The 27,583-nt window shown below is 45.1% G+C and overlaps 1 protein-coding gene across 9 annotated transcripts in view; it reads right to left on the bottom strand.

Moving 5' to 3' along the window:
- Window positions 1–23,084, bottom strand: part of LOC100301648 (calcium-activated potassium channel subunit alpha-1a) — a 331,508-nt gene extending 308,424 nt beyond the window's left edge. For all 9 annotated transcript variants that reach the window (XM_036986941.2, XM_036986926.2, XM_090242399.1 and 6 more), the window contains exon 1: window positions 21,648–23,084. In XM_036986941.2, coding sequence (XP_036842836.1) covers window positions 21,648–21,935 — 288 coding nt within the window. In that variant the 5' untranslated portion in view covers window positions 21,936–23,084. The remainder of the gene's footprint in view (window positions 1–21,647) is intronic.
- Between the last annotated feature and the right edge of the window lie 4,499 nt (window positions 23,085–27,583).

Raw genomic sequence — 27,583 nt, forward strand, 5'->3', positions numbered from 1 at the left:
GGGGGAATGTGACAGGGGAATGTGATGGGGGATATGACAGGGGAATGTGATGGGGGATATGACAGGGGAATGTGATGGGGGATATGACGTGGGAATGTGGTGGGGGATATGATGGGGGATATTATGGGGGATATGACGGGGGATGAGGCTGGCTGATCACAGCTGTCACACGTGATACTGGGTGAAGCACTCATTCTGACATGACATATCTGACATGACGCTCTGTACTCTGATACTCTCTTTGAAGGCGTGCATTCTGTGCACTGTCATTGAAACTTATTTGTCAGATCAAAACGATGAATATCATGAAAAACAGCTGCATATCCCCTACCAGCCGTCATCGGCTTCTCTCTGTCCGCTCTTTCTGCACATCTCCATCAGTTTTTATCAATTTAGCTCTGATAGCGAGCAGGGGTGGCTTATTGGAGCGGCCCGCAGCGTGAGTGAAGTGGATACACATCTTTTCATTTCGCCTGCATGCTGACTGGCTGCGTCACCGCTTGGTATGGCAACTGCACCGCCCCAATCGTAAGGCGCTACTGAGGATGGTGTGGATGGTCCAATACATCACTGGGGCCGAGCTCCCCTCCCTGTCAGAGGAAGGCCCTAAAAATGATCAAAGACTCCAGCCACCCTAATCATAAACTGTTTTCTCTGATACCGCACAGCAAGCAGTTTGGGACCACAGGGTACCTGAACAGCTTCTTTACCTGTTGTGGAAAAATCATTGTTTATTTTCAGCATGCTGGATGGGTTCCAACCAACTCAATGCACCATAGTACACATGTCAATCAGGAGCTCTCCCTGGGCAGACCATGCAGTTGTCTTATATACGGCTACACAGACAAGTTATATTTGCATGATTTAGCATAATTAATAAATCATTACCGTTTTGTTTCCTACATGCGAGCGACCAATACTGTTTCATAACATGTGACAGTCCAACACCTCACAAGGCTTCTCCTGTCTAAGCTGAGACCTTAAACTGAGATCTTTAGTTTGTTCTCAAAACAAGGTCTGGGCATATTGCCAAATTGCAGCTACTGATAAAGAGGATTTGTTGAGTGAACCACTTGCATAAACGCAGAAATTGGTTTCCAGAACAGCACATGAATAGAACATAGAAATGAGTTATAAGAAAAGCACAAACATAAAAATTCCCATTACAACCCCAAGCCATAATACTGCTGAACAGTTCATCAAATGGCAACCCGGACTATTTTGACTTTATGCACAATCACTGGACTCTACCCAGACACACGTGCGCACACAAAAAACACGCACACACGCATATTGACACCACACACATATACAAAATATCACACTTGTCACATACGCTGCTGCTACTCTGTTCATTATCTATCCTGATTGCCATGTCACTTTCACCCCTATCTACAGTGCATTCAGAAAGTATTCAGACCCCTTGACTTTTACCACATTTTGTTACGTTACAGCAAGGAACAGGCACAGATCTGGGGAAGGGTAACAAAAAAATGTCTGCAGCACTGAAGGTTCCCAAGAACACAGTGGCCTCCATCATTCTAGAATGGAAGAAGTTTGGAACCACCAAGACTCTTCCTAGAGCTGGCCACCCGGCCAAACTGAGCAATCGGGGGAGAAGGGCCTTGGTCAGGGAGGTGAACAAGAACCCGATGGTCACTCTGACAAAGCTACAGAGTTCCTCTGTAGAGATGGGAGAACCTTCCAGAAGGACACCCATCTCTGCAGCACTCCACCAATCAGGCCCTTATGGTAGAGTGGCAAGACGGAAACCACTCCTCAGTAAAAGGCACATGACAGCCTGCTTGGAGTTTGCTAAAAGGCATCTAAAGGAGAAACAAGGTTATCTGGTCTGATGAAACCAATATTGAACGCTTTGGCCTGAATGCCAAGCATCACATTTAGAAGAAACCTGTCTCCATCCCTACGGTGAAGCATGGTGAGGACATGCTGTGGGGATGTTTTTCGCCGGCAGGGACTGGGAGACCAGTCAGGATCGAGGGAAAGATGAACGGAGCAAAGTACAGAGAGATCCTTGATGAAAACCTGCTCCAGAGCACTCAGGACCTCAGATTGGTGAAAAAGGTTCACCTTCCAACAGGACAACGACCCTAATCACACAGCTAAGACAATGCAGGGGTGGCTTCGGGATTAATTCTCAATGTCCTTAAGTTGCCCAGCCAGAGCCCGGACTTGAACCCGATCGAACATCTCTGGAGAGACCTGAAAAAAGCTGTGCAGCGGCGCTACTCATCCAACCTGAGAGCTTGAGAGGATCTGCAGAGAAGAATGGGACAAACTCCCCAAATGTAGGTGTACCAAGCTAGTAGTGTCATCCCTAGGGCTGTAGCGGTCACGAAATTTCGTCAGTCGGTGATTCTCAAGCAAATAACTGGTCACTCTCATGGTAATTGATTAATTAACATACACACATTTAGCATGTCCTGGCTTCCATACACAGCCTAGAAACCACTGATGCAGACCTTTGGAACATCTACATTTGAAAAAGTCTAATAAATCCATGTAATATAGCCGACACCTTCACAATAAATCCATTATTTATTTCTGACAGGTCTAAAGAAGCATGATATGACGAAAATGTAGTCTATTTCAGAAGAACAGAATAGAACAGAATGTTAGGTCCTGATCTGGCTATGCCAAATGGCTGTGGGCTACACTAGTTAATTTAGTGGACAAGATTGGCTTCGAATTCAGTGGCATTATTTTTATCATATTTTATAGCATGAACAATACAATTGAACAAAGCTGAATAAAATAGAAAGGATATTTTCTCCAAACGATTAGAGGGAGTGTGCACATGGGCTATTCTGTGTTGAGCAGTTAACAAAGAAATAGGTATTCCTATGTGCTTAATTTATAGTTATTAAAGTAACTTCAGATGTTATACAAATGTTGGACTATAGGTTTAGATTTTGAATACATTGTAAGGATACATGATGCGACTCTAATGATGATTTTAAAAAAGTTAATTGAAAGGCATGAGCTCTGCTTAGTTTTTTTGCGCATCGCGACTAGCTCTTTGGAAACTGCAGTATTGCGTTTTTTATGTACTATTTTTACATTATTAGCTCAGGAAATATGGTGTCGTTACATAAAGTAGGGAAGAACTATTGGATATTAGAGTGGCGGTAATTCACCAGAACTACGAGCATTACGACCAGGAACACGACTTCCCTGGAGCAGATCCTTTGTTCACTCTCACCAAAGCAATTGAACTTATTACAGATGGCAACCCAAAACATCACCAGCGGAGGAGAGGCACTCGAGGCATCCTGCTGGTTCGACTTAGGAGGAGCGCACACCACCCACCTCTTCCGAGTATATTACTTGCTCATGTTCAGTCTTTAGATAACAACGTTGATGAGCTTAGAGAAAGGATTTCTTTCCAGAGAGATATTGGAGCCTGTAACATAGTTTGTTTCACGGACACATGGCTCTCTCGGGATACTCTGTCGGAGTCGGTAAAGACAGCAGGATTCTCAGTACATTGCGCAGACAGGAATACATAACTCTCTGGGAAGCAGAAGGGCGGTGGTGTGTGTTTCATGATTAACGACTCATGGTGTAATTCTAGGAACATACAGGAACTCAAGTCCTTTTGTTCACCCGACCTAGAATACCTCACAAGAGAATTCTCCTCCGTCATTGCCACGGTCGTTTACATCCCACATCAAGACAAAACCTCGACGGACCTCAAAGAATGTCACTGGACTTATTGCAAACATATCCTGAGGCAGCATTTATTATAGCTTGGGATTTTAACAAAGCAAATCTGAGGACTAGGCTGCCTTAGTTCTATCAACATATCGACTGTCCTACTCACGCTACTAAGACTCTCGACCATTGCTATTCAAACTTCCGGAACGCTTTCAAGGCCCTCCCCCACCCTCCTTTTGGCAAATCTGACCACGACTCCATCTTGCTCCTTCCGTCCTAAAGGCAGAAACTCATACAGGAAGTGCTTCGTACTATTCAACGCTGGTCTGACCAATCGGAATCCACGTTTCACGATTGTTTTGATCACGTGGACTGGGATATGTTCCGGGTAGCTTGCGGATACGGTGAATGAGTTTATAAGGAAGTGTATAGGAGATGTAGTACCCACTGTGACTATTAAAACCAACCCTAACCAGAAACTGTGGACAGATGATAGCATTCACACGAAACTGAACATCTGCTAATCACATGCATGTGACCAATAAAATTTGATTTACAAGCGAAACATGCCGTTGACTACGGCAATAAAAGTAACAACGGAGGACATCTTAGAAGAGTGTGCGCATGGGAGGCCTATGGACAAGTTGACAAGCAGCAAGCTAACAAGCAATAGCCAAGTGGATAGCTACACTCCACATTGTGGGCTTGAGGGATATCATTTAGATAGCGTCGAAAGACTCAATGTATGAATTACCCTCGAGAGCCACCGTCGTTACAAGAACACATGAGCTGTATGAAAGTGAGAGGACTACGAAGCAGAGGAGTTGAAACATGCAACGGCTGTTGCTCTCACAGATGACCACTGGACTTCGGTCAGTAACCACAACTACTTTGGGGTTACTGCGCACCACATCAATGAAAACTGGAAACTGCATTCACACGCTGTGGACGTAATGAAGACGGAAGAGATGCACTATGAAACATGAGCCGAGCATTTCATGTATGTAGCAAAGCAGTGGAACATTGAAAACAAAGTTACCACAGTTTGCACAGGAACATGATTGCAGCTGTGAGCCATCTGCCTTTTGAACACGTGCCCTGCACCGCAGTCTGCTAAGGTCCATCACAGTTTCCCTACAAATCTGCGGGTTTGACAAGGCCCTGATCAAAATCTCAAAAATTGTTGGGTATTTCAAACACAGCCCACCAAACGCTGCAGAGCTAGGACAACAGCAAATTGCAAATGGGCAAAAGAAGGAGTCACTCACACAAGAAGTCACAACAAGATGGAATTCCACTCTGGAAATGGTAAAGCTTGTCCACAGAAATCAACAACCACAGGGATGCTCTGGCCCAACAGAAAACTAACATCACCATGCCAACCACAGCTGAACTGGAGAAACTACTGGAGCGCTGCAGGTGATATTCTTTATCACACTACTAGTGTTATAATGTGTGTGTGTGTGTGTGTGTGTGTAACAAGTCTCTCACAATTGACTGACGTGATTTTGAATTATCTTTCACTGTGGGTACTTGACTGATTTCTGGGAGAAGTACATTTCCTGCTCAGTGGTGTTGTCTGCTTTGTGCCATCTCCTTCAGGTCATGGAGAGCTCTGATGATGACCCTGCCTACATGATAAGATTCAAGCTAACATTCGAAGGACCTGGAAAAAACGCAAGGAAACCACCAAGCTCACATGGCTGAAGATAGCCACAAATCAAAACATGCGCCGAATACAACAGTGCAGAGCCCCTAACCAACAGTGCAGTTTAAAAAATACAGATAAGAATAAGACATAAAGTTAACAAGTAATTAATGGGGAGCAGTAAAAAATAACAATATATACAGGGGGGTGCCAGTACAGAGTCAATGTGCAGGGACACCGGTCAGTTGAGGTAGTATGTACATGTAGATAGAGTTATTAAAGTGACTATGCATAGATGACAACAGATAGTGGCAGTGGTGAGGAGAGGGAAGGGGTGGGTATTGTGAATAGTCTGGGTAGCCATTTGACTAGATGTTCAGGAGTCTTATGGCTTGGGGGTAAAAACTGTTTAGAAGCCTCTTGGACCTAGACTTGGCGCTACGGTACTGCTTGCCGTGCAGTAGCAGAGAGAACAGTCTATGACTAGGGTGGCTGGAGTCTGACATTTTTTTGGGACTTCCTTTGACACCGCCTGGTATAGAGGTCCTGGATGGCAGGAAGCTTGGCCCCAGTGATGTACTGGGCCAGACGCACTGCCCTCTGTAGTGCCTTGCGGTTGGAGGCCGAGCAATTGCCATAGCAGGCAGTGATGCAACCATGCTCTCGATGGTGCAGCTGTAGAACTTTTTGAGGATCTGAGGACCCACGCAAATCTTTTCAGTCTCCTGAGGGGGAACAGGTTTTGTTGAGCCCGCTTCACAACTGTCTTGGTGTGCTTGGACCATGTTAGTTTGATGGTGATGTGGACACCAAGGAACTTGAAGCTCTCAACCTGCTCCACTGCAGCCCCGTTGATGAGAATGGGGGCGTGCTCAGTCCTCTTTTTCCTGCAGTCCACAATCATCTCCTTCGTCTTGATTACGTTAAGGGAGAGGTTGTTGTCCTGGCACCACATGGCCAGGTCTCTGACCTCTTCCCTATAGGTTGTCTCATTGTCATAGGTGATCAGGCCTACCACTGTTGTATCATCGGAAAATGTAATGATGTTGTTGGAGTCATGCCTGGCCGTGCAGTCATGAGTGAACTGGGAGTACAGAAGGAGACTGAGCACGCACCCGAGGGGCCCCTGTGTTGAGGATCAGCGTGGCGGATGTGTTGTTACCTACCCTTACCACCTGGGGGCAGCCTGTCATCAAGTCCAGGATGCAGTTGCAGAGGGAGGTGTTTAGTCCCAGGATCCTTAGCTTAGTGATGAGTTGAGGGCACTATGGTGTTGAACGCTGAGCTGTAGTCAATGAATAGCATTCTCACATAGGTGTTCCTTCTGTCCAGGTGGGAAAGGGCAGTGTGGCGTGCAAATTGGAGTGGGTCTAGGGTTTCTGGGATGTTCTGTTGATGTCAGCCATGACAAGTTACCTTAGTGTTCTTGGGCACAGGCACTATGGTGTCTGCCTAAAACATGTTGGAATTACAGACTCGGAAAGGGAGAGGTTGAAAATGTCAGTGAAGACACTTGTAAGTTGGTCAGCGCATGCTCGCAGTACACGTCCTGGTAATCCGTCTGGCCCTGCGGCCTTGTGAATGTTAACTTTTCTAAAGGTCTTACTCACATCGGCTGCGTAGAGCGTGATCACAGAGTCTTCCGGTACAGCTGGTGCTCTCATGCATGTTTCAGTGTTATTTGCCTCGAAGCGAGCATATACGTAGTTTAGCTCGTCTGATAGCTGCCTAGTGACACGAGCCTCTCGGCTGTGCTTCCATTTGTAGTCTAATGGTTTGCAGGCCCTGCCACATCCTCCGAGTGTCAGAGCCGGTATAGTACGACTCGATCTTAGTCCTGTATTGATGCTTTCCTGTTAATGGTTCATCGGAGGGCATAGTGGGATTTCTTTTAAGCTTCCGGGTTAGAGTCCCGCTCCTTGAAAGCAGCAGCTCTAGCATTTAGCTCAGTGCGGATGCTGCCTGTAATCCATGGTTTCTGGTTGGGCTATGTACGTACGGTCACTGTGGGGACGACGTCATCGATGCACTTATTGATGATGCCAATGACAGATGTGGTGTACAATGCGATTGGAGGATTCCGGGAACATATTCCAGTCTGTGTTAGCAAAATAGTCCTGTAGTTTAGCATCTGCTTCATCTGACCACTTTTTTATTGATCTAGTCACTGGTGTTTCTTGCATTAATTTTAGCTTTTACGAAATCAGGAGGATAGAATTATGGTCAGATATGCTAAATGGAGGGCGTGGGAGAGCTTTGTATGCATCTCTGTGTGTGGAGTAAACGTGTTACAGAGTTATTTTCTCTCTGGTTGCACATTTAACATGTTGATTGAAATTAGGAACAACTGATTTAAGTTTCCCTGCATTAAAGGCCCCGGCTACTAGGAGCACCGCCTCTGGGTGAGCATTTTCTTGTTTGCTTAGGGCGGAATACAGCTCATTCAACGCTATCTTGGTGCCAGCCTGTGGTTGTATGTAAACAGCCACAAAGAATATAGATGAGAACTCTCTTGGTAGGTAATGTGGTCTGCAGCTTATCATGAGAAACTCTACCTCAGGCGAGCAATGGCTCGAGACTTGCTAAGATATAGTGCACCAGCTGTTATTTCCAAAAATACAAAGACCGCTGGCCATTGTTTTACCAGACGCCACTGTTCTATCCTGCCGGTACATCATATACAGTGGGGCAAAAAAGTATTTAGTCAGCCACCAATTGTGCAAGTTCTCCCACTTAAAAAGATGAGGCCTGTAATTTATCATAGGTACACCTCAACTATGACGGACAAAATGAGGGGGAAAAATGTAGAAAATCACATTGTAGGATTTTTAATGAATTTATTTGCAAATGATGGTGGAAAATAAGTATTTGGTCAATAACAAAAGTTTCTCAATACTTTGTTATATACCCTTTGTTGGCAATGACAGAGATCAAACGTTTTCTGTAAGTCTTCACAAGGTTTTCACACACTGTTGCTGGTATTTTGGCCCATTCCTCCATGCAGATCTCCTCTAGAGCAGTGCTGTTTTGGGGCTGTTGCTGGGCAACACAGACTTTCAACTCCCTCCAAAGATTTTCTATGGGGTTGAGATCAGGAGACTGGCTAGGCCACTCCAGGACCTTGAAATGCTTCTTACAAAGCCACTCCTTCGTTGCCCGGGCGGTGTGTTTGGGATCATTGTCATGCTGAAAGACCCAGCCACGTTTCATCTTCAATGCCCTTGCTGATGGAAGGAGATTTTCACTCAAAATCTCACGATACATGGCCCCATTCATTCTTTCCTTTACACGGATCAGTCGTCCTGGTCCCTTTGCAGAAAAACAGCCCCAAAGCATGATGTTTCCACCCCCATGCTTCACAGTAGGTACGGTGTTCTTTGGACGCAACTCAGCATTCTTTGTCCTCCAAACACGACGAGTTTAGTTTTTACCAAAAAGTTATATTTTGGTTTCATCTGACCATATGACATTCTCCCAATCTTCTTCTGGATCATCCAAATGCTCTCTAGCAAACTTCAGGCGGGCCTGGACATGTACTGGCTTAAGCAGGGGGACACGTCTGGCACTGCAGGATTTGAGTCCCTGGCGGCGTAGTGTGTTACTGATGGTAGGCTTTGTTATTTTGGTCCCAGCTCTCTGCAGGTCATTCACTAGGTCCCCCCGTGTGGTTCTGGGATTTTTGACACCACGGGGTGAGATCTTGCGTGGAGCCCCAGATCGAGGGAGATTATCAGTGGTCTTGTATGTCTTCCATTTCCTACTATTTGCTCCCACAGTTGATTTCTTCAAACCAAGCTGCTTACCTATTGCAGATTCAGTCTTCCCAGCCTGGTGCAGGTCTACAATTTTGTTTCTGGTGTCCTTAGACAGCTCTTTGGTCTTGGCCATAGTGGAGTTTGGAGTGTGACTGTTTGAGGTTGTGGACAGGTGTCTTTTATACTGATAACAAGTTCAAACAGGTGCCATTAATACAGGTAACGAGTGGAGGACAGAGGAGCCTCTTAAAGACGAAGTTACAGGTCTGTGAGAGCCAGAAATCTTGCTTGTTTGTAGGTGACCAAATACTTATTTTCCACCATAATTTGCAAATAAATTCATTAAAAATCCTACAATGTGATTTTTCTGGATTTTTTTTCTCATTTTGTCTGTCATAGTTGAAGAGTACCTATGATGAAAATTACAGGCCTCTCATCTTTTTAAGTGGGAGAACTTGCACAATTGGTGGCCGACTAAATACTTTTTTGCCCCACTGTAACTAGCCAGCTGTATGTCAATATTGTCGTCGTTCAGTCACGACTCTGTGAAGCATAAGATGTTACAGTTTTTAATTTCCCGTTGGTAGTTTAATCTTCCCAATAACTTGTCCATTTTATTGTCCAAAGATTGCATGTTTGTGAGTGAGTGAGTGAGTGAGTGAGTGAGTGAGTGAGTGAGAGAGAGAGAGAGAAGAGAGAGAGAGAGAGGAGAGAGGAGTACTTCAAGAAAATGTATGAGGGTGTGGGTCTACTGGGAGCATTAGTAAGTTACAGGACTTTCATATTGTCTTAACTTGTTTATGGTGAATATGTCACTGAAAACATTCTGATAGAGAATATGTTGTGTGTTTCAGTCCCTACATGCCTTTAACTCAATGCACTGCTCAATACACTGTGATTTAGTGTCATCTTGATGACTATAAACATCTATATTAATGTCATCAATCTGAGGTTAAAAAAATGATTTTTTTTTAAATTTGAGTTTGTATAAGGTAGTAACGCAAACTGTCCACATTAGCAAAATTAGTGCTATATGAAATCATTTTAAAATGGCAAAATAATTCAACATTGGATGATGGTAGACGGTGCCCACTCAAACTATTGCAACAATTACATCTAGTTCTCACTAATTTAAACATTTTGATATAATTTCTCTCAAAAACACAAGCTCCTTACTCCTACACTCCTTTGTCAGCAGCACATTTTGGCCATGGTTACTTTCAAGTACTTATTTTAAAAGCACCAGGTATCCACATTGGGACTGTACTGAATGAGGTTCTCTTTTCAATCAAATCCAAAAGAATTACAGGACGAAGTAATATATTTTATGCAATTAGGCTAATTGTTTTCTTAAAAACACAGTGGAGTATGAAATAAAGTGAAACCAGAAGATCATACATACTTTCTGCTTGCTTATATTTGTCTGAAGCATACAGGCTCTATAACCAGCCACACAGGATAGATAGAGGGGCATGTTATTCCCAGGACATCAGAGCAGGATAGAGGGGCATGTTATTCCCAGTACATCAGAGCAGGAGAGAGGGGCATGTTATTCCCATGACATCAGAGCAGGAGAGAGGGGCATGTTATTCCCATGACATCAGAGCAGGAGAGAGAGGCATGTTATTCCCAGGATATCAGAGCAGGAGAGAGGGGCATGTTGTTCCCAGTACATCAGAGCAGGAGAGCGAGGCATGTTATTCCCATAACATCAGAGCAGGAGAGAGGGGCATGTTGTTCCCAGTACATCAGAGCAGGAGAGAGGGGCATGTTGTTCCCAGTACATCAGAGCAGGAGAGAGGGGCATGTTGTTCCCAGTACATCAGAGCAGGAGAGAGGGGCATGTTGTTCCCAGTACATCAGAGCAGGAGAGAGGGGCATGTTGTTCCCAGTACATCAGAGCAGGAGAGAGGGGCATGTTGTTCCCAGTACATCAGAGCAGGAGAGAGGGGCATGTTATTCCCAGGATATCAGAGCAGGAGAGAGGGGCATGTTGTACCCATGACATCAGAGCAGGAGAGAGGGGCATGTTGTTCCCAGTACATCAGAGCAGGAGAGAGGGGCATGTTGTTCCCAGTACATCAGAGCAGGAGAGAGGGGCATGTTGTTCCCAGTACATCAGAGCAGGATAGAGGGGCATGTTATTCCCATAACATCAGAGCAGGAGAGAGGGGCATGTTGTTCCCAGTACATCAGAGCAGGAGAGCGAGGCATGTTATTCCCATGACATCAGAGGAGGAGAGAGGGGCATGTTGTTCCCAGTACATCAGAGCAGGAGAGCGAGGCATGTTATTCCCAGGATATCAGAGGAGGAGAGAGGGGCATGTTGTTCCCAGTACATCAGAGGAGGAGAGAGGGGCATGTTGCTCCCAGTACATCAGAGCAGGAGAGGGGGACATGTTGTTCCCAGGATATCAGAGCAGGAGAAAGGGGCATGTTGTTCCCAGGATATCAGAGCAGGAGAGAGGGGCATGTTATTCCCATAACATCAGAGCAGGAGAGAGGGGCATGTTGTTCCCAGTACATCAGAGCAGGAGAGAGGGGCATGTTGTTCCCAGTACATCAGAGCAGGAGAGCGAGGCATGTTATTCCCATAACATCAGAGCAGGAGAGAGGGGCATGTTGTTCCCAGTACATCAGAGCAGGAGAGAGGGGCATGTTGTTCCCAGTACATCAGAGCAGGAGAGAGGGGCATGTTGTTCCCAGTACATCAGAGCAGGAGAGAGGGGCATGTTGTTCCCAGTACATCAGAGCAGGAGAGAGGGGCATGTTGTTCCCAGTACATCAGAGCAGGAGAGAGGGGCATGTTGTTCCCAGTACATCAGAGCAGGAGAGAGGGGCATGTTATTCCCAGGATATCAGAGCAGGAGAGAGGGGCATGTTGTACCCATGACATCAGAGCAGGAGAGAGGGGCATGTTGTTCCCAGTACATCAGAGCAGGAGAGAGGGGCATGTTGTTCCCAGTACATCAGAGCAGGAGAGAGGGGCATGTTGTTCCCAGTACATCAGAGCAGGATAGAGGGGCATGTTATTCCCATAACATCAGAGCAGGAGAGAGGGGCATGTTGTTCCCAGTACATCAGAGCAGGAGAGCGAGGCATGTTATTCCCATGACATCAGAGGAGGAGAGAGGGGCATGTTGTTCCCAGTACATCAGAGCAGGAGAGCGAGGCATGTTATTCCCAGGATATCAGAGGAGGAGAGAGGGGCATGTTGTTCCCAGTACATCAGAGGAGGAGAGAGGGGCATGTTGCTCCCAGTACATCAGAGCAGGAGAGGGGGACATGTTGTTCCCAGGATATCAGAGCAGGAGAAAGGGGCATGTTGTTCCCAGGATATCAGAGCAGGAGAGAGGGGCATGTTATTCCCATAACATCAGAGCAGGAGAGAGGGGCATGTTGTTCCCAGTACATCAGAGCAGGAGAGAGGGGCATGTTGTTCCCAGTACATCAGAGCAGGAGAGCGAGGCATGTTATTCCCATAACATCAGAGCAGGAGAGAGGGGCATGTTGTTCCCAGTACATCAGAGCAGGAGAGAGGGGCATGTTGTTCCCAGTACATCAGAGCAGGAGAGAGGGGCATGTTGTTCCCAGTACATCAGAGCAGGAGAGAGGGGCATGTTGTTCCCAGTACATCAGAGCAGGAGAGAGGGGCATGTTGTTCCCAGTACATCAGAGCAGGAAAGAGGGGCATGTTGTTCCCAGTACATCAGAGCAGGAGAGAGGGGCATGTTATTCCCAGTACATCAGAGCAGGAGAGAGGGGCATGTTGTTCCCAGGATATCAGAGCAGGAGAAAGGGGCATGTTGTTCCCAGGATATCAGAGCAGGAGAGAGGGGCATGTTATTCCCATAACATCAGAGCAGGAGAGAGGGGCATGTTGTTCCCAGGATATCAGAGCAGGAGAAAGGGGCATGTTGTTCCCAGGATATCAGAGCAGGAGAAAGGGGCATGTTATTCCCAGGACATCAGAGCAGGAGAAAGGGGCATGTTATTCCCAGGATATCAGAGCAGGAGAAAGGGGCATGTTATTCCCAGGACATCAGAGCAGGAGAAAGGGGCATGTTATTCCCAGGATATCAGAGCAGGAGAAAGGGGCATGTTGTTCCCAGGATATCAGAGCAGGAGAAAGGGGCATGTTATTCCCAGTACATCAGAGCAGGAGAGAGGGACATGTTGTTCCCAGGATATCAGAGCAGGAGAAAGGGGCATGTTGTTCCCAGGATATCAGAGCAGGAGAGAGGGGCATGTTATTCCCATAACATCAGAGCAGGAGAGAGGGGCATGTTATTCCCAGTACATCAGAGCAGGAGAGAGGGGCATGTTGTACCCATAACATCAGAGCAGGAGAGAGGGGCATGTTATTCCCAGGACATCAGAGCAGGAGAGAGAGGCATGTTATTCCCAGTACATCAGAGCAGGAGAGAGGGGCATGTTGTTCCCATAACATCAGAGCAGGAGAGAGGGGCATGTTATTCCCAGGACATCAGAGCAGGAGAGAGAGGCATGTTATTCCCATAACATCAGAGCAGGAGAGAGGGGCATGTTATTCCCAGGATATCAGAGCAGGAGAGAGGGGCATGTTATTCCCAGGATATCAGAGCAGGAGAGAGGGGCATGTTATTCCCAGGACATCAGAGCAGGAGAGAGGGGCATGTTATTCCCAGGATATCAGAGCAGGAGAGAGGGGCATGTTATTCCCAGTACATCAGAGCAGGAGAGAGGGGCATGTGTGTCAGTGAGTAGAAACTTATTACGCCCTGGTTGGACGGCTGGGAGGCACGCTGCCGACTCCATTCCAGTATCAACAACACATGACACAACACATTGAAGTCAACCACTGACAGCCTACTGTAGTAGCCAGGCCGTAGGGAGGGACAACACATACAGTAGGCTACAGTGGACAGCAAAAGGTCAGGAAACTGTCCAGTGCTCATACACAGTTCAGATGAATGGACCACTACACATTTTGAAAAGGCATGTGATATTTATTATTACCTTTTTAAAGTTATTTCTCAATTTTATTTCTCTCTGCATTTGTTGGTAAGGGTCGGGTGCTTTTTCTATGCTTCCCTTTCTGAAGATTTGTTTTTCTTCAAAAACTGCTGAATACACAATATTTTTGGATAAGGAAAATATATTTTACAACGTTTTAAATAGTACAATGATTCTCTACACAATGACTGCTTGTTTTGTCACAAAATCTGAAATTAGGCGAACTATTAGAAGTTTAGCAAACAGGAAATGGCGGAGTGATCACTGCATAGTGCCCCTTTAAAGACAAACAAACTGCAGCACCACCTCTCAGGCTGTCTCCCAATGTACTACTGGCACTCTGCTCCCATTCCAGTGTGTGTCCTGGTCTAAACCTTGCATGGAGTCCCCAGACACCCAGTCTGGTTGTAGGAAGTACAAAGTAGGAAGAAAGCAACACTTCCCACTAAGAGAAAATAATAGGATAGGCCCATACTAATAAGACAAACAGTGTTCCCCACTCTGCATCACTGTGTAGCCTACTGTACGCTCGTAACCTCTGTATTAGATATGCACATACATGAGCATGGTTTGGGTTGGAGAATGATGTTCATCGACGACAGCTCAGTGTTCAACATCATAGTGCCCTCCAAGCTCGTTACCAAGCTCCAGACCCAGGGACTGAACACCTCCCTCTACAACTGGATCCTGGACTTCCCGACAGGCAGGGTAAACAACAACACCTCTGCCACACTGACTCTCAACATGGGGACCCCCAGGGGTGTGTGCTTAGCCCCCTCCTGTACTCCCTGTTCACCCATGACTGCGTAGCCAAGCACGACTCCAACACCATCATGAAGTTTGCTGACAACACAACAGAGGAAGCCTGTGTCAGAGGAAGGCCCAAAAAATTGTCAAAGACTCCAGTCACCCAAGTCATAGACAGTTCTCTCTGCTAACACACGGCAAGCGGTACCAGAGAGCCAAGTCTAGGTCCAAAAGGCTCCTTAACAGCTTCTACCCCCAAGCCATAAGACTGCTGAACAATTAATCAAATGGCCACCCGGACCATTTACATTCACCCCCCTTGTTTTTACACTGCTAATACTTGCTGTTTATCTATGCATAGTCACTTTACCCCTACCTACATGAACATGTGACCTCGACTAACCTGTACCCCCGCACATTGACTTGGTACCGGTACCCCCTGTATATAGCTTTAGAACTGCATTATCCTGTTTCTTCTCTCACATTTCACGTGTTTTATTTCATATCAATATTACAACCTTCTTTCTCCATTGTTGGGAAAGAGCTCGCAAGTTAAGCATTTCACTGTACTTTATTGCACATGTGGATGTGACCAAAAAGCTTTCAAATGTTCCCCTGCAGAAAACACCTGCCTGAGTGAATGTGATAGGTGAGAGCCCTGAGTTGAGTGCCCATCCAGTGATCAGGAAGGGAGGGAGATGAGGTTAAAATAGATGAAGAGAGGAAGCCATTTAACAGTATTGGGACATGTCCCAGGGATGGTACAGAGAGGGGGTAAGGGCATGAAATGCAACACCACCTCACACACGCATCATCCCCCCCCAGCCATTAGTTTCCCCCTGATGCCCAGTATCCCCAGTGCCAGAGGCCCCCGCTGCCCTGAATCCCGTTACTAACACCATGCCAACGGAGCCGGCCTCGCCAGTCAGCTGAACACAGATCCGGTTTCCCTCCTTAATGCTCCCAACAAGCCTGTTCCCTCTGTGGCCAAGTGTCAAACAAACCCCTCCCCCCAAAGTCACCCCCGAGGACTAGCACCACTCTACCCTGCCTTCACCCTGAATATCTTTATACATAAAATTGAGAAAGGCAGGTGATCCATCCAGAGACCCAGGTCAGGCATGGTTGCGTTAGAACCGCTCCCCAGGTACAAAGCCCCGGGTGTGTGTTTCAGCTGGGCTGCCTGGTTGGCCTGGGTGATGTGTTGACACTGATAATTAAAAGGGAATACGGGAAAGAGAAGCTGTTAGAGCTATAGCTCTCCCTGGCATAATCCTAACTTGAGATGCAGGAAACTGCAACTCAAATCTTAGAGCGAATTTCCCATTGAGACCAATGCACGATTCAATGGTGAAGTAGTTTCACGCATGTTTCTCAAATTAGGTTTCTATCCTTTAATTACTCCTAACCAGAAGGGACACACCATCGTCACGTTAACAAACATCATAATGCCCAGTTTCACATCCCCCAAAATCGGCTTAAGGGGTACAACGCAATCTGTTATCCTCTAAATAGGAAGCCTGTGTCAGAGGAAGGCCCAAAAAATTGTCAAAGACTCCAGTCACCCAAGTCATAGACAGTTCTCTCTGCTAACACACGGCAAGCGGTACCAGAGAGCCAAGTCTAGGTCCACATACATACTACTATAGGACAAAGTGGATATACACACACACACAAAAGTATGTGAACACACATTCAAATTAGTGGATTCAGCTATTTCAGCCACACACGTTGCTGACAAATGTATAAAATCAAGCACACAGCCATGCAATCTCCATAAACAAACACTGGCAGTAGAATGGCCAGTACTGAAGATCTCAGTGACTTTCAACGTGGCTCCATCATAGGATGCCATCTTTCCAACAAGTCAGTTCCTCAAAATGTCTGCCCTGCTAGAGCTGCCCTGGTCAACTGTGTCGTGTCTGGACTATCATTAAATGTAAAGACCGCTATTTTATCAAATCTATTCTGTGTAATTATTATTACGTTATTAAACAAATCATGTAAACTTTGACTAGGAAGTTGGGGCACCACGGGAAAATGTTTATAGAGTCTCTAATTCCCGAATCGACTCTTCAGATATTTTCATATCTTATCGATTAGTCTTCTATGAATGCATCATTATTACCTCATGAGTTCTCATTACTGAACGTCGCAAACCCTTGGATATCTGCACGAACCCTAGCCTAAATGATGAATCATCGATATACAAATTGGCTTAATTATTTATTTACTGATTAACTAAATAACCACAGAAATACATAAAACAAACAATAGATAGTGGTTACTAACGCAATGCATTGATATGTCCCTAGTCGGCTAAACCCATATGACGGCTTGGTAGACAATGAAAGGGGTGGGGACAGATAAAAGAGTGGGAAAGACTAAATGGATTCACTACACACAGTTGATAATTAAATTAATTGAACTGCTAATCCTTTGCACATGAACGGCCGCTCATTCGAGAATAATTGCAATGTACATATTTACATCCGTATGTCGTTGTCGTCTTCTCTGTTGGAATTGCTGGTCCGTATTGCCAGTCAGTTTATCAGAGAGTCTCTGGTTAACTTCCCCAGAAGTCAATGTCTTTCGTAGTTGTCGCTTTCTCCGCGGCTCTGGATAGTGTCTGTTGTAATGGATACGCCAGGCGTAGCATCGAGTAGATTATTCAGCGGATGTCGGTATTCTCGTACTAGACTTATGTCATTTCCAGCTGCAGACTAGTAATTCTACGTCTAGGATTTGCTCTTATTCTGTAGTGATCGATATTCTCAGAGTTGAAACATTTCCAGCTGTGTAGCCAACACTACACTCTGTATGGTCTCCATGGACTACAGAGTTGTTGTTCTTAACCATTTCACATGTTGCGTCAGCTGCATGTTTTCTAGTCTAATAGTCTATAGAATTGTAGCCATTCCAACGTGGGGACTCCGTCCCGGCATTCTCTGACTTCATGTCAATTTTTTAGGAAGTAGGTTTTATACTCTGTGGAAAAAGGGACGATTCCATGACACATGATGTCATGTCTGGCCTCACAGGGGCGTGGTCACTGACTAGTTGTCTCCTGACCCCTCCTGTCTCAGCCTCCAGTATTTATGCTGCAGTAGTTTATGTGTCGGGGGGCTAGGGTCAGTTTGTTATATCTGGAGTACTTCTCCTGTCCTATTCGGTGTCCTGTGTGAATCTAAGTGTGCGTTCTCTAATTCTCTCCTTCTCTCTCTCGGAGGACCTGAGCCCTAGGACCATGCCCCAGGACTACCTGACATGATGACTCCTTGCTGTCCCCAGTCCACCTGGCTGTGCTGCTGCTCCAGTTAACTGTTCTGCCTTATTATTATTCGACCATGCTGGTCATTTATGAACATTTGAACATCTTGGCCATGTTCTGTTATAATCTCCACCCGGCACAGCCAGAAGAGGACTGGCCATCCCACATATGCTCTCTCTAATTCTCTCTTTCTTTCTCTCTCTCGGAGGACCTGAGCCCTAGGACCATGCCCCAGGAATACCTGACATGATGACTCCTTGCTGTCCCCAGTCCACCTGACTGTGCTGCTGCTCCAGTTTCAACTATTCTGCCTTATTATTATTTGACCATGCTGGTCATTTATGAACATTTGAACATCTTGACCATGTTTTGTTATAATCTCCACCCGGCACAGCCAGAAGAGGACTGGCCACCCCACATAGCCTGGTTCCTCTCTAGGTTTCTTCCTAGGTTTTGGCCTTTCTAGGGAGTTTTTCCTAGCCACCGTGCTTCTACACCTGCATTGCTTGCTGTTTGGGGTTTTAGGCTGGGTTTCTGTACAGCACTTTGAGATATCAGCTGATGTACGAAGGGCTATATAAATAAATTTGATTTGATTTGATTTGATGACTAGTTAAACTTTATATGAAAACCCATACTCTCATTTAGAAGGCTAAAATCACATTACATCTTTTCACAAATAGTTCATATTTACTCATTCATTTTATCCAACATCTATATGTAAATCTGATCATTGAAAAGTGTAGACAAACAGAAATACAGTAATGTGGGTTTCCTGTCCTTCATGAGATCACCAAATGAAACACACTCGTCATGACTGTCCCTTAAGTGTCCACGGACCACTCCCACATTATCAAAAATAAATATTATTTCATTATTCAAACTTTTGATGTCCAAGGGTTTCTCTGTGTTCCACAGTTTACATTCCAATCTCCAACACTACAGAGCATAGGGGCAGAGTGTTTTATGACAGACCATAAAACAGCCGACTTCCCACTCGTAGAGTGTAACCTGAACCTTCAGATCGTCACAGGAGAGTTATGACAGCTCTAAGTGTTGTTATTGTGAAGTGGAAACGTCTAGGAGCAACAACAGCTCAGCCTGGGAAATGGTAGACCACAAACTCACAGAGTGGAACAGTGAAGTGCTGAAGCTTGCAAAATGTGTCTGTCCTAGGTTGCAACACTCACTACCGAGTTCCAAAGTTCCTCTGGAAGCAACGTCAGCACAATAACTGTTCGTCGGGAGCTTCTTGAAATTGTTTTCCATGGCCGAGCAGCCGCACACAAGCCTAAGATCACCATGTGCAATGCCAAGCGTCGCTGGAGTGGGGAAAAGCTAGCCGCCATTGGACTCTGGAGCAGTGGAAACTAGTTATCTGGAGTGATGAATCACGCTTCATCATCTAGCAGTCCGAAGGACAAATCTGGGTTTGGCGGATGCCAGGAGAACGCTATCTGCCCCAATGCAGTGTCAACTGTCAAGTTTGGTGGAGGTGGAATAATGGTCTGGGGCTGTTTTCATGGTTCGGGCTAGGAAAATCTTAACGCTATAGCATATGATGACATTCTAGACAATTCTGTGCTTCCAACTTTGTGGCAACAGTTTGCAGACGGCCCTTTTCTGTTTCAGCATGACAATACCCCTGTGCACGAAGCTAGGTCCATACAGAAAAGGTTTGTCGAGATCGGTGTGGAAGAACTTGACTGGCCTGCACAGAGCCCTGACCTCAACCCCATTGAACACCTTCGGTATGAATTGGAATGCCGACTGCAAGCCAGGCCTAATCGCCCAACATCAGTGCCTGATCTCACTAATGGTCTTGTGGCTGAATGGAAGCAAGTCCCTGCAGCAATATCCCGACATCTAGTGGAGAGCCTTCCCAGAAGAGTGAAGGCTGTTATAGCAACAAAGGGGGGGGGGGGGGGGGGTCAACTCCATATTACACTGTACTTGTGCATGTGGAAAATAAAACTTGAAGTTGAAATTAAGGGATGGTGGAGGCTGGAGGATAGGAGGAGGGTGGATGGAAAGAGTGCCCTCTGCCTGTCCTGCTGTCATCCCTCTGATGCCCCTGGCTGTCACAATACAACACCCAACAGAGATGGGCGGAAAGGGGCCGTCCCCCCACCCTATGCCAGGAGGACTTTGCAGAGGGGCAAAAAGGGCCCTCTTTCTCCCTCTCGCAACCTTTTTTGGGGGGTGCAATTTTTTTTAAACTAATTTCTGGTAATTATACACATTTTGCAATGACTTGAGCCATGTTCGTATGATATCTGAGTGAGAGTGACTAACAAAATCAATGGGGGTCCCTGGAGGTCAGTGTCCCTGGACACTTATAACTGGCAAGACCAACTTACTGTAAATTGAAAATGTTAGTGACGGTCAGTGACTGACATAAGAGGAAAACGGCTGATGCACTACCAAATGTATAAATTGCATGTTATTTTTTATGCTACCAGTAAGTTGAGACCGACTGACTTCCTAAAACAGTTTTTTTTAACCGACAGCATCATCTGTGCAGAGACTGGAGAAAACAATGAAATGCTCTTGGAGTTGCAGCGGTGTATTACGTGCGCAATTTGATTTGAACTGTGAAGTGCCCACCTCGGAGGTCTAGAACTATCCAGCTAAACCAACAAGAGGACCACTTGTGCCCTATACAACACTGAGTGATAGCAAACTGAAGCAGCCGTTTACCCACAGGTGATTCATACATGATTCATTCTTTATGTGGGCCACCCCTAGCCTACTGTTGCACTGGAACAAACCATCTAGGCAGGCAGCACAGCAGGGGCATCCATACAGTCTATTTTCAGATCAGCCATCCAGGTTACATTCATCAAGCAACAACACCAGGCATTTCACAGACACAGAATACTGAAATATACCAATAATTGATTCTACTGAAATATACTAAGTATTAACTCTACTGAAAAACATGTAATAACTGGTTTCCCAGAGGCCTGGAATATTACCATAAAATAAGATAAAATAGAGAATTTTGCAGCCTATATTAGGTGTACTCCCCTACCACATAGACTGGCCTGTTGTTGTATGTTGGTGACAGTTTTCTAGCTATAGGGTAGTTGACAGCTCCTCAGCCTACCCACTGGGAAAAACTGGTTGCATCAACGTTGTTTCCACATCATTTCAACAATGTGGGGAAAAAAATTCACCCTACCTTTAACCTAAATCCAATAACATGTTTTGTTGATTTTACGTTGAATAAACGTTAGTTGACAACTCAACCAAATGTAAATCAACACTATAAGTTGATGGTGAGTCACTATCCCAGTGAAGGCTAATGCAACAACACGAATTGGACTCCAAGTCAATATGCCATGGTAAATCAACCACCCCAGCCCAGGCCGGAGAGCTTTTATAAACAATGGATGACAACGTCGGGTCATAAGGTGAACAGTAAAATGTGTCAAGACAGACAGTGGCGTAATATCTATCACCGTAAATGTGACATTATGCACAACTTGCCTTTATAATATGAGCGCCACATCAATAACCAACCGTTGACGGTTGAGGTGTTTGTCATTACCTTCTTTTTGATGTTACAGTGGCAGCAGACGGTCCACAGGTATTTGAGGGTCCTCCACAGGAGAATGATGAAGAGACCCCCGAAAAACGTGACCATGGAGGAGGCGAGGAATGCCCACCACATGCGCTGGCCATTGTTGTCGCAGGGCACGTCTGGCGAGAAGGGGATGATCACGTCCATCTTGGACATAGAGATCGAGGAGTCCGGATTTTTGTTAAAATAGTTATTTCTACTCATCATAGAGTTGCCGCTTCCATGGGTAACGGTGGCGTCCGCCTCATCTAGCATCTAGGAGCCTTGGAGAGCCTATGCCAGCGTCCCCAGCCCCACTCACCAGCCATATTGCTTTTAAAAAAACTATGCGTTGTGTATTCTCACCCGCACTTAATTAATTGTATGTTTATTTCAATCTATTTCAGATTTCCGCGACAGTCGAAAACGCCGCACGCACTAACTGGACCGAAATAGCCGGTCGGTGTCCATTCGCGAGAGGCATTTAAATCCGCAGTAATGACAAACGTTGAGCGCTTTTCATTTTGAGAGCTTTTCCGAGTTTTTCAGGACCAATGCCATGGCAAAGATGGTCTGTCTCATCTAGCAGCCGTCGAGGCTTCCAATGATGTTTCAGATTATGATAGGCGCAGCGACATTGAAAAGGGCTGTTTTCTTCAAACAGTTTCTGTCCGACCTCTCAAGTCGTCTTCCATCCAGGGATTCGGTCGATTAACAGCGGAAAATTGATTTCACTTTTCTAAACACCAATTTAATCGATAGCCTCGATGGTTTTTGGATGGCAGAAGCTATTTCAAGTCCCCAAACTGTTGCCACGATGCGAAAACACAAACGACATCATCTAGCGGAGTGTTCGCTTTCTGACATATAAGCGCTCGGGTGATGTCGCCTTCGCAACTGACTGTCCCCATTCCTTCCGCTTGATCCAGCCCAGGGTCGCGCAGATCGGCCAGTTGATAGTGCCTGTCAGAGCCGCTCGCTCCACTGAATGCTAGAGAGATTTACAGGTCGGAGGGGCGGTGCGTAGCTCAAAGATGGTCAGAAAGCAGTAATACCGCAAAGCGCTGATGTTTATACCAAGTGCCAGGCACTTGTCTCAGTCAGTTCCTATTGTGCTTTCAAGACCACTGAGAACTCGGGAAAAAACTAGATCAAGTCATGACGTCGTGACGTCAGGTCGGAAAGTCGGAGATCTAGAAAAAGCCACAGAGTTTCCGATTTGGAATTCGGAGTTGGATGACCGTTCAAAAAAAAAAAAAAAAAAAAAATCCCAGTCGCAGCTTGTTTTTACCGAGTTCTCAGGGGTTTTGAACGCGGCATTGGGCAATACATTGCGCTCTTTCGGTGTAATGTATTCACGTTGAAAGTGACACATGTCTCTGAGCTACATATGTGACTGTCATGTTCATTTGAACAGCAGCCGACAATATATCGTACTGTGATGCAGCAGCAACTTCGGTTTGAAATGCCAAGGCTTCCATTTTAGGACAGTTATTAGATTAGCCACAGATGATTCCATCGAGTTCATACAACACAGCAGTTGTCCCCATTTTAATTCTCAGAACTGAACCTGATGATATGAGTTTCCCTTGCTACACAGGCCTCTGTCACTATAATGATATTTTATAATTTGGCTTATTTTCATCTTCATTTGAAGGAGGCTCCTTCAATCATTCACCATAATGTGTTTCCAGTGCCAAAGCCCTTATTCTGCCCCCAGTCAATTATCCTTTACATTCTGAAGACAATTAGACAGAGGATAAGACAGGAACAGGTGCCACCCACAGACAGATGCATCAGTGGCCAATAGAAAGACTGTGTCTCAGGACAGGATGGTCACAGAGGGCGCATGAGGACCCACAGCTGGGAGTGGGACTTGGACTGGAACCAGTGACCTCACCTTTCCAGGGAAAGTACACTAGGCCTACCATGTGCCATTGTCTTGACAGAGGTCATAGTGTGCTACCCTGTCTCAACACCTCCCCTATTACCTATGAGGTCAAAGCCTTGAATTATTTTTCACCATATTCTATACTAACTACACTGTTGATCTGTGTTGATGATAGAGGCAGACTGGGACAAAAATTGGCCCAGGCATTTTTAACACACCGACCCATTTTTTTCCTTGAGGCCCCCATTTTTAGCCAGATAAGGATCCTTTTTGCACAAAAATCCAAGTTTGACAGTCCCACAGGGTTAAAACTGGACCAGCCCGCCCATCTGGTGTATGCCAGAATGCCAGATGCCTAGTCCTCCCCTGGTTGAAGAGACCAAGGACACACAGATCAAAAATATTTAAATCAATCAACAGTTTCAGGGAGATGTGTAGCCGCAGGTCGTGGGCAACCCTATGCTGCCCCACTTCTTGTGTAGTGTTTTCACTTTGAATGAAAACAAGGGGGTTGACCCCTGAGCCTTCTTGGGCTGGCTTTCTGGGCAGCTGCAACCTGGCCTCAGAGCATTTCAAATTATTCTGTACGTAAATCCGTGACACTCCATTTAGTATGATCTGTTGCGTTTCGTATGGTATGTATTAATTTGTGGATGTCCATCATCCATTTTATATGATATGTTACGAATTACAATTCGTATATGTTACTAATTGCAATTCGTACAATATATTAAGAATTTGCAAAACGTACGATATGTTACAAATTTCAATTTGTTGTTGCTAACATTATCTAGGTGGCTAGCGCTAATGTTACCTAGCTGGCTAACATTAGCTATGGGTTAAGGTTACGGTTATGAGTTAGATTAAAGGGTTTTCGAATGGCTGAAGATATTTCAAGTCCACAAACTGTTGCCACAATGCGAAAACACAAATGGCACAATCTGGCAGTGTAGGGTTGAGGTTAGGAGTTAGGTTAAAGGGTTAAGGTTAGGATTAGGGTTAGCTAAAAGTGGTAGGGGAAGGATTATCTAACATGCTAAGTAGTTGCAAAATAGCTAAAAGTAGTAAGTAGTTGCAAAGATGCTAATCAGCTGAAATGCTAAAGTTGTTCGTGAAGCGATTCAACTGTGCAACCTTTGGGTTCCTAGACGTTCGCATTATACATCCACCCCGACCAACCACCCTCCTTTTGTTTATGCCTTAGGTAACCTTCTGTCTTATGTAACCATCCTAACATATCATACTAATTTGAGTGTGTCCCGGATTTACACTTACTTTGTTACATCTAGTTTAAGAGACCAGACTGCTGGGCAAGGTGCGTCTTTGTGTTAAATCCTGCCTACTTGAATGCCCCTGCTGCCATGGCCTGGTCGTCACTAGTTGCCACAGTCATAAACCCTGCTTATTTCTAGCATTTCTCTTCTTAAAATCAGATTTTATGCTGTGTTCATGTGCTAGTTGGAACTAGGAAACTCAGAAATGTCCAACTTCCCAACTGACTTTTTACACATTTTGTTACATTGCAGCCTTATTCTAAATGGAATAAATATTTTTTTGACAGAAATCGACACACAAAACCCCATAATGACAAAGAAAACAATGTTTTTTTAGAAATGTTTGCAAATGTATAAAAAATAGTAATATCTTATTTACATAATTATTCAGACGCTTTGCTATGAGACTCGAAATTGAGCTCAGGTGGATCCTGTTTCCATTGATCATCCTTGAGATGTTTCTACAACTTCATTGGAGTCCACCTGTGGTAAATTCAATTGATTGGAGATGATTTGAAAAGGCACACACCTGTCTATATAAGGTCCCACAGTTGACAGAGCATGTCAGAGCAAAAACCAAGCCATGATGTTGAAGGAATTGTCCGTAAAGCTCAGAGACAGGAGTTTGTCGAGGCACAGATCTGGGGAAGAATACTAAAACATTTCTGCAGCATTGAAGATCCACAAAAATACAGTGGCCTCCATCATTCTTAAATGGAAGAAGTTTGGAACTACCAAGACTCTTCCTAGAGCTGGGCGCCCGGCCGAACTGAGAAATCCAGGGAGAAAGGCCTTGGTCAGGGAGGTGACCAAGAACCAAATGGTCACTTTGACAGAGCTCTAGAGTTCCTCTGAAGATGGGAGAATCTTCCAGAAGGACAACTATCTCTGCAGCACTCTACCAATCAGGCCTTTATGGTAGAGTGGCCAGATGGAAGCCACTCCTCAGTAAAAGGCACATGACAGCCCGCTTGGAGTTTGACAAAAGGCACCTAAATACGTTTCTCTGGTCTGATGAAACCAAGATTGGTGGTTCCAAACATCTCAAGCATGATCAATGGAAACAGGACGCACCTGAGCTCAATTTCGAGTCTCCTACTAGCAAAGGGTCTGAATACTTATGTAAATAAGGTATTTCTGTTTTTATTTTTAATACATTTCTTAAACTTTCAAAATCTGTTTTCACTTTGTTTTTATGGGGTACTGTGTGATTTGTTTTTATTCATACATTTCAGAATAAGACTGTTAACAAAATGTGGAAAAAGTCAAGGGGACTGAATACTTTCCGAATGCACTGTATGTCGAGGACACAGTTGTGACTTACTTATTTAGTGGTAATTGTCTTTTTACGTGGATTTTTACGTAGGTGAGGCTTGACTAATGCAGGGTTGAGACATGGTTCCATAAGCTTGTCTGCTCGATGCATTTGTTTATTTTTCCAATAAATATGCAGGAATACTTCATGCAGGATTTCACACAGAATAGTGTGCCATCCCATAGAGGAAGGAAGATGAGGCTTTACTAATACAGGGTTGAGAGTTGAGGAGGAGGTGTGACGCTTGGCTAGGGGAGGGTTGAGCTCTGAGGAAGAATGACACAGTTCATAATATGTATTCCGTACACGTATTTGACAAACTGGTCTCCATTTGGGTGCCAAGCTTTCCATGACAACAAAAACAGTGTTCCTATTCTATGGAATATGGTGGGAAACTTCCTCCAGCTAATACATCAGCCTATCTGATTGCGTACATAATTGTGAAGAATATATTTTTTCAAATTTTTGATAGGGAGTGAAAGAGTGCACACTTTGGGGAGAAAGGGGAGCAAGATAACGGTGCTTGAGGGTTGGTCCAAGCCTGGCAAACGGGATAGGGTATGGTGGGTCATGGGGCGATCTCTCACCCCAATGAGTAGGCCAGGGAGCTGGAGGCCAGTTATCTCCTTGAACATCATGGGAAGACCATGTGACCTTAGTTACAGCTTTGAGAAAGTGACCTTGAGCATTGGAAGCCCAATCCACCAATCAGATCTGGTGTAGCTAGAGGCTGCCTAACTTGATGGAATGGGGAATCACACAGCACAAAGTGCATTTCTGGTACTGGACTGTATAGAAATGTTGTGTCTAAGTTTCTTGGATTCATTGACAGTGAAGATACTGTAGTTTATCAGTAATGAGAATATTGTAATTGAATAATTTCCCCAAATGGAATATAATCATGCAAATACAATTTTGGGGGGGCCATTTAGCCATTTTCATTGTTAAATCAATTATAATGATCAGTGTAGGACCATTTGATGGCACCGTTGGCCAGAACAAAGTCATTCAGTAAAAGAACATGACCCTTTCTCTAACATTCAGTCTTTCTTCCCATCCTGTACACTGATGGGAGAGGAGTCAGAGGACTGAACAGGTGAAAGTCCTGTCTCTGTGATGTCAGCCAAGAGTGGAAAACCTGGTTTATTGTTGCTCTACTATTACATCTTGGTTAGGGATGTCGGTTTGAATGCAGAGGAATGTGTGGCAAGCTTTGTCATGTCTGAGAAGCCGTATCTCTCTACAGTGATCCAGAGAGATACAGCTGCCTTCTCATTCTCTGCACAGAAAAATTGATGGATGTTGGTTTTATCTGCCATGTCGTTTACTCTGCTGCGTTCAGCTAAATTATATATATTTTTTATTATAGTGCATCTCTGAAGGGTGGCAGATTTTAGGGGCATCATAATTCGGAATGCGAAACATTACATTTTCCTGCTTTATA

The sequence above is a fragment of the Oncorhynchus mykiss genome, chromosome 1 (genome assembly GCF_057628025.1).
Source record: "Oncorhynchus mykiss isolate SJ-2025 chromosome 1, ASM5762802v1, whole genome shotgun sequence".
NCBI lineage: Eukaryota > Metazoa > Chordata > Actinopteri > Salmoniformes > Salmonidae > Oncorhynchus > Oncorhynchus mykiss.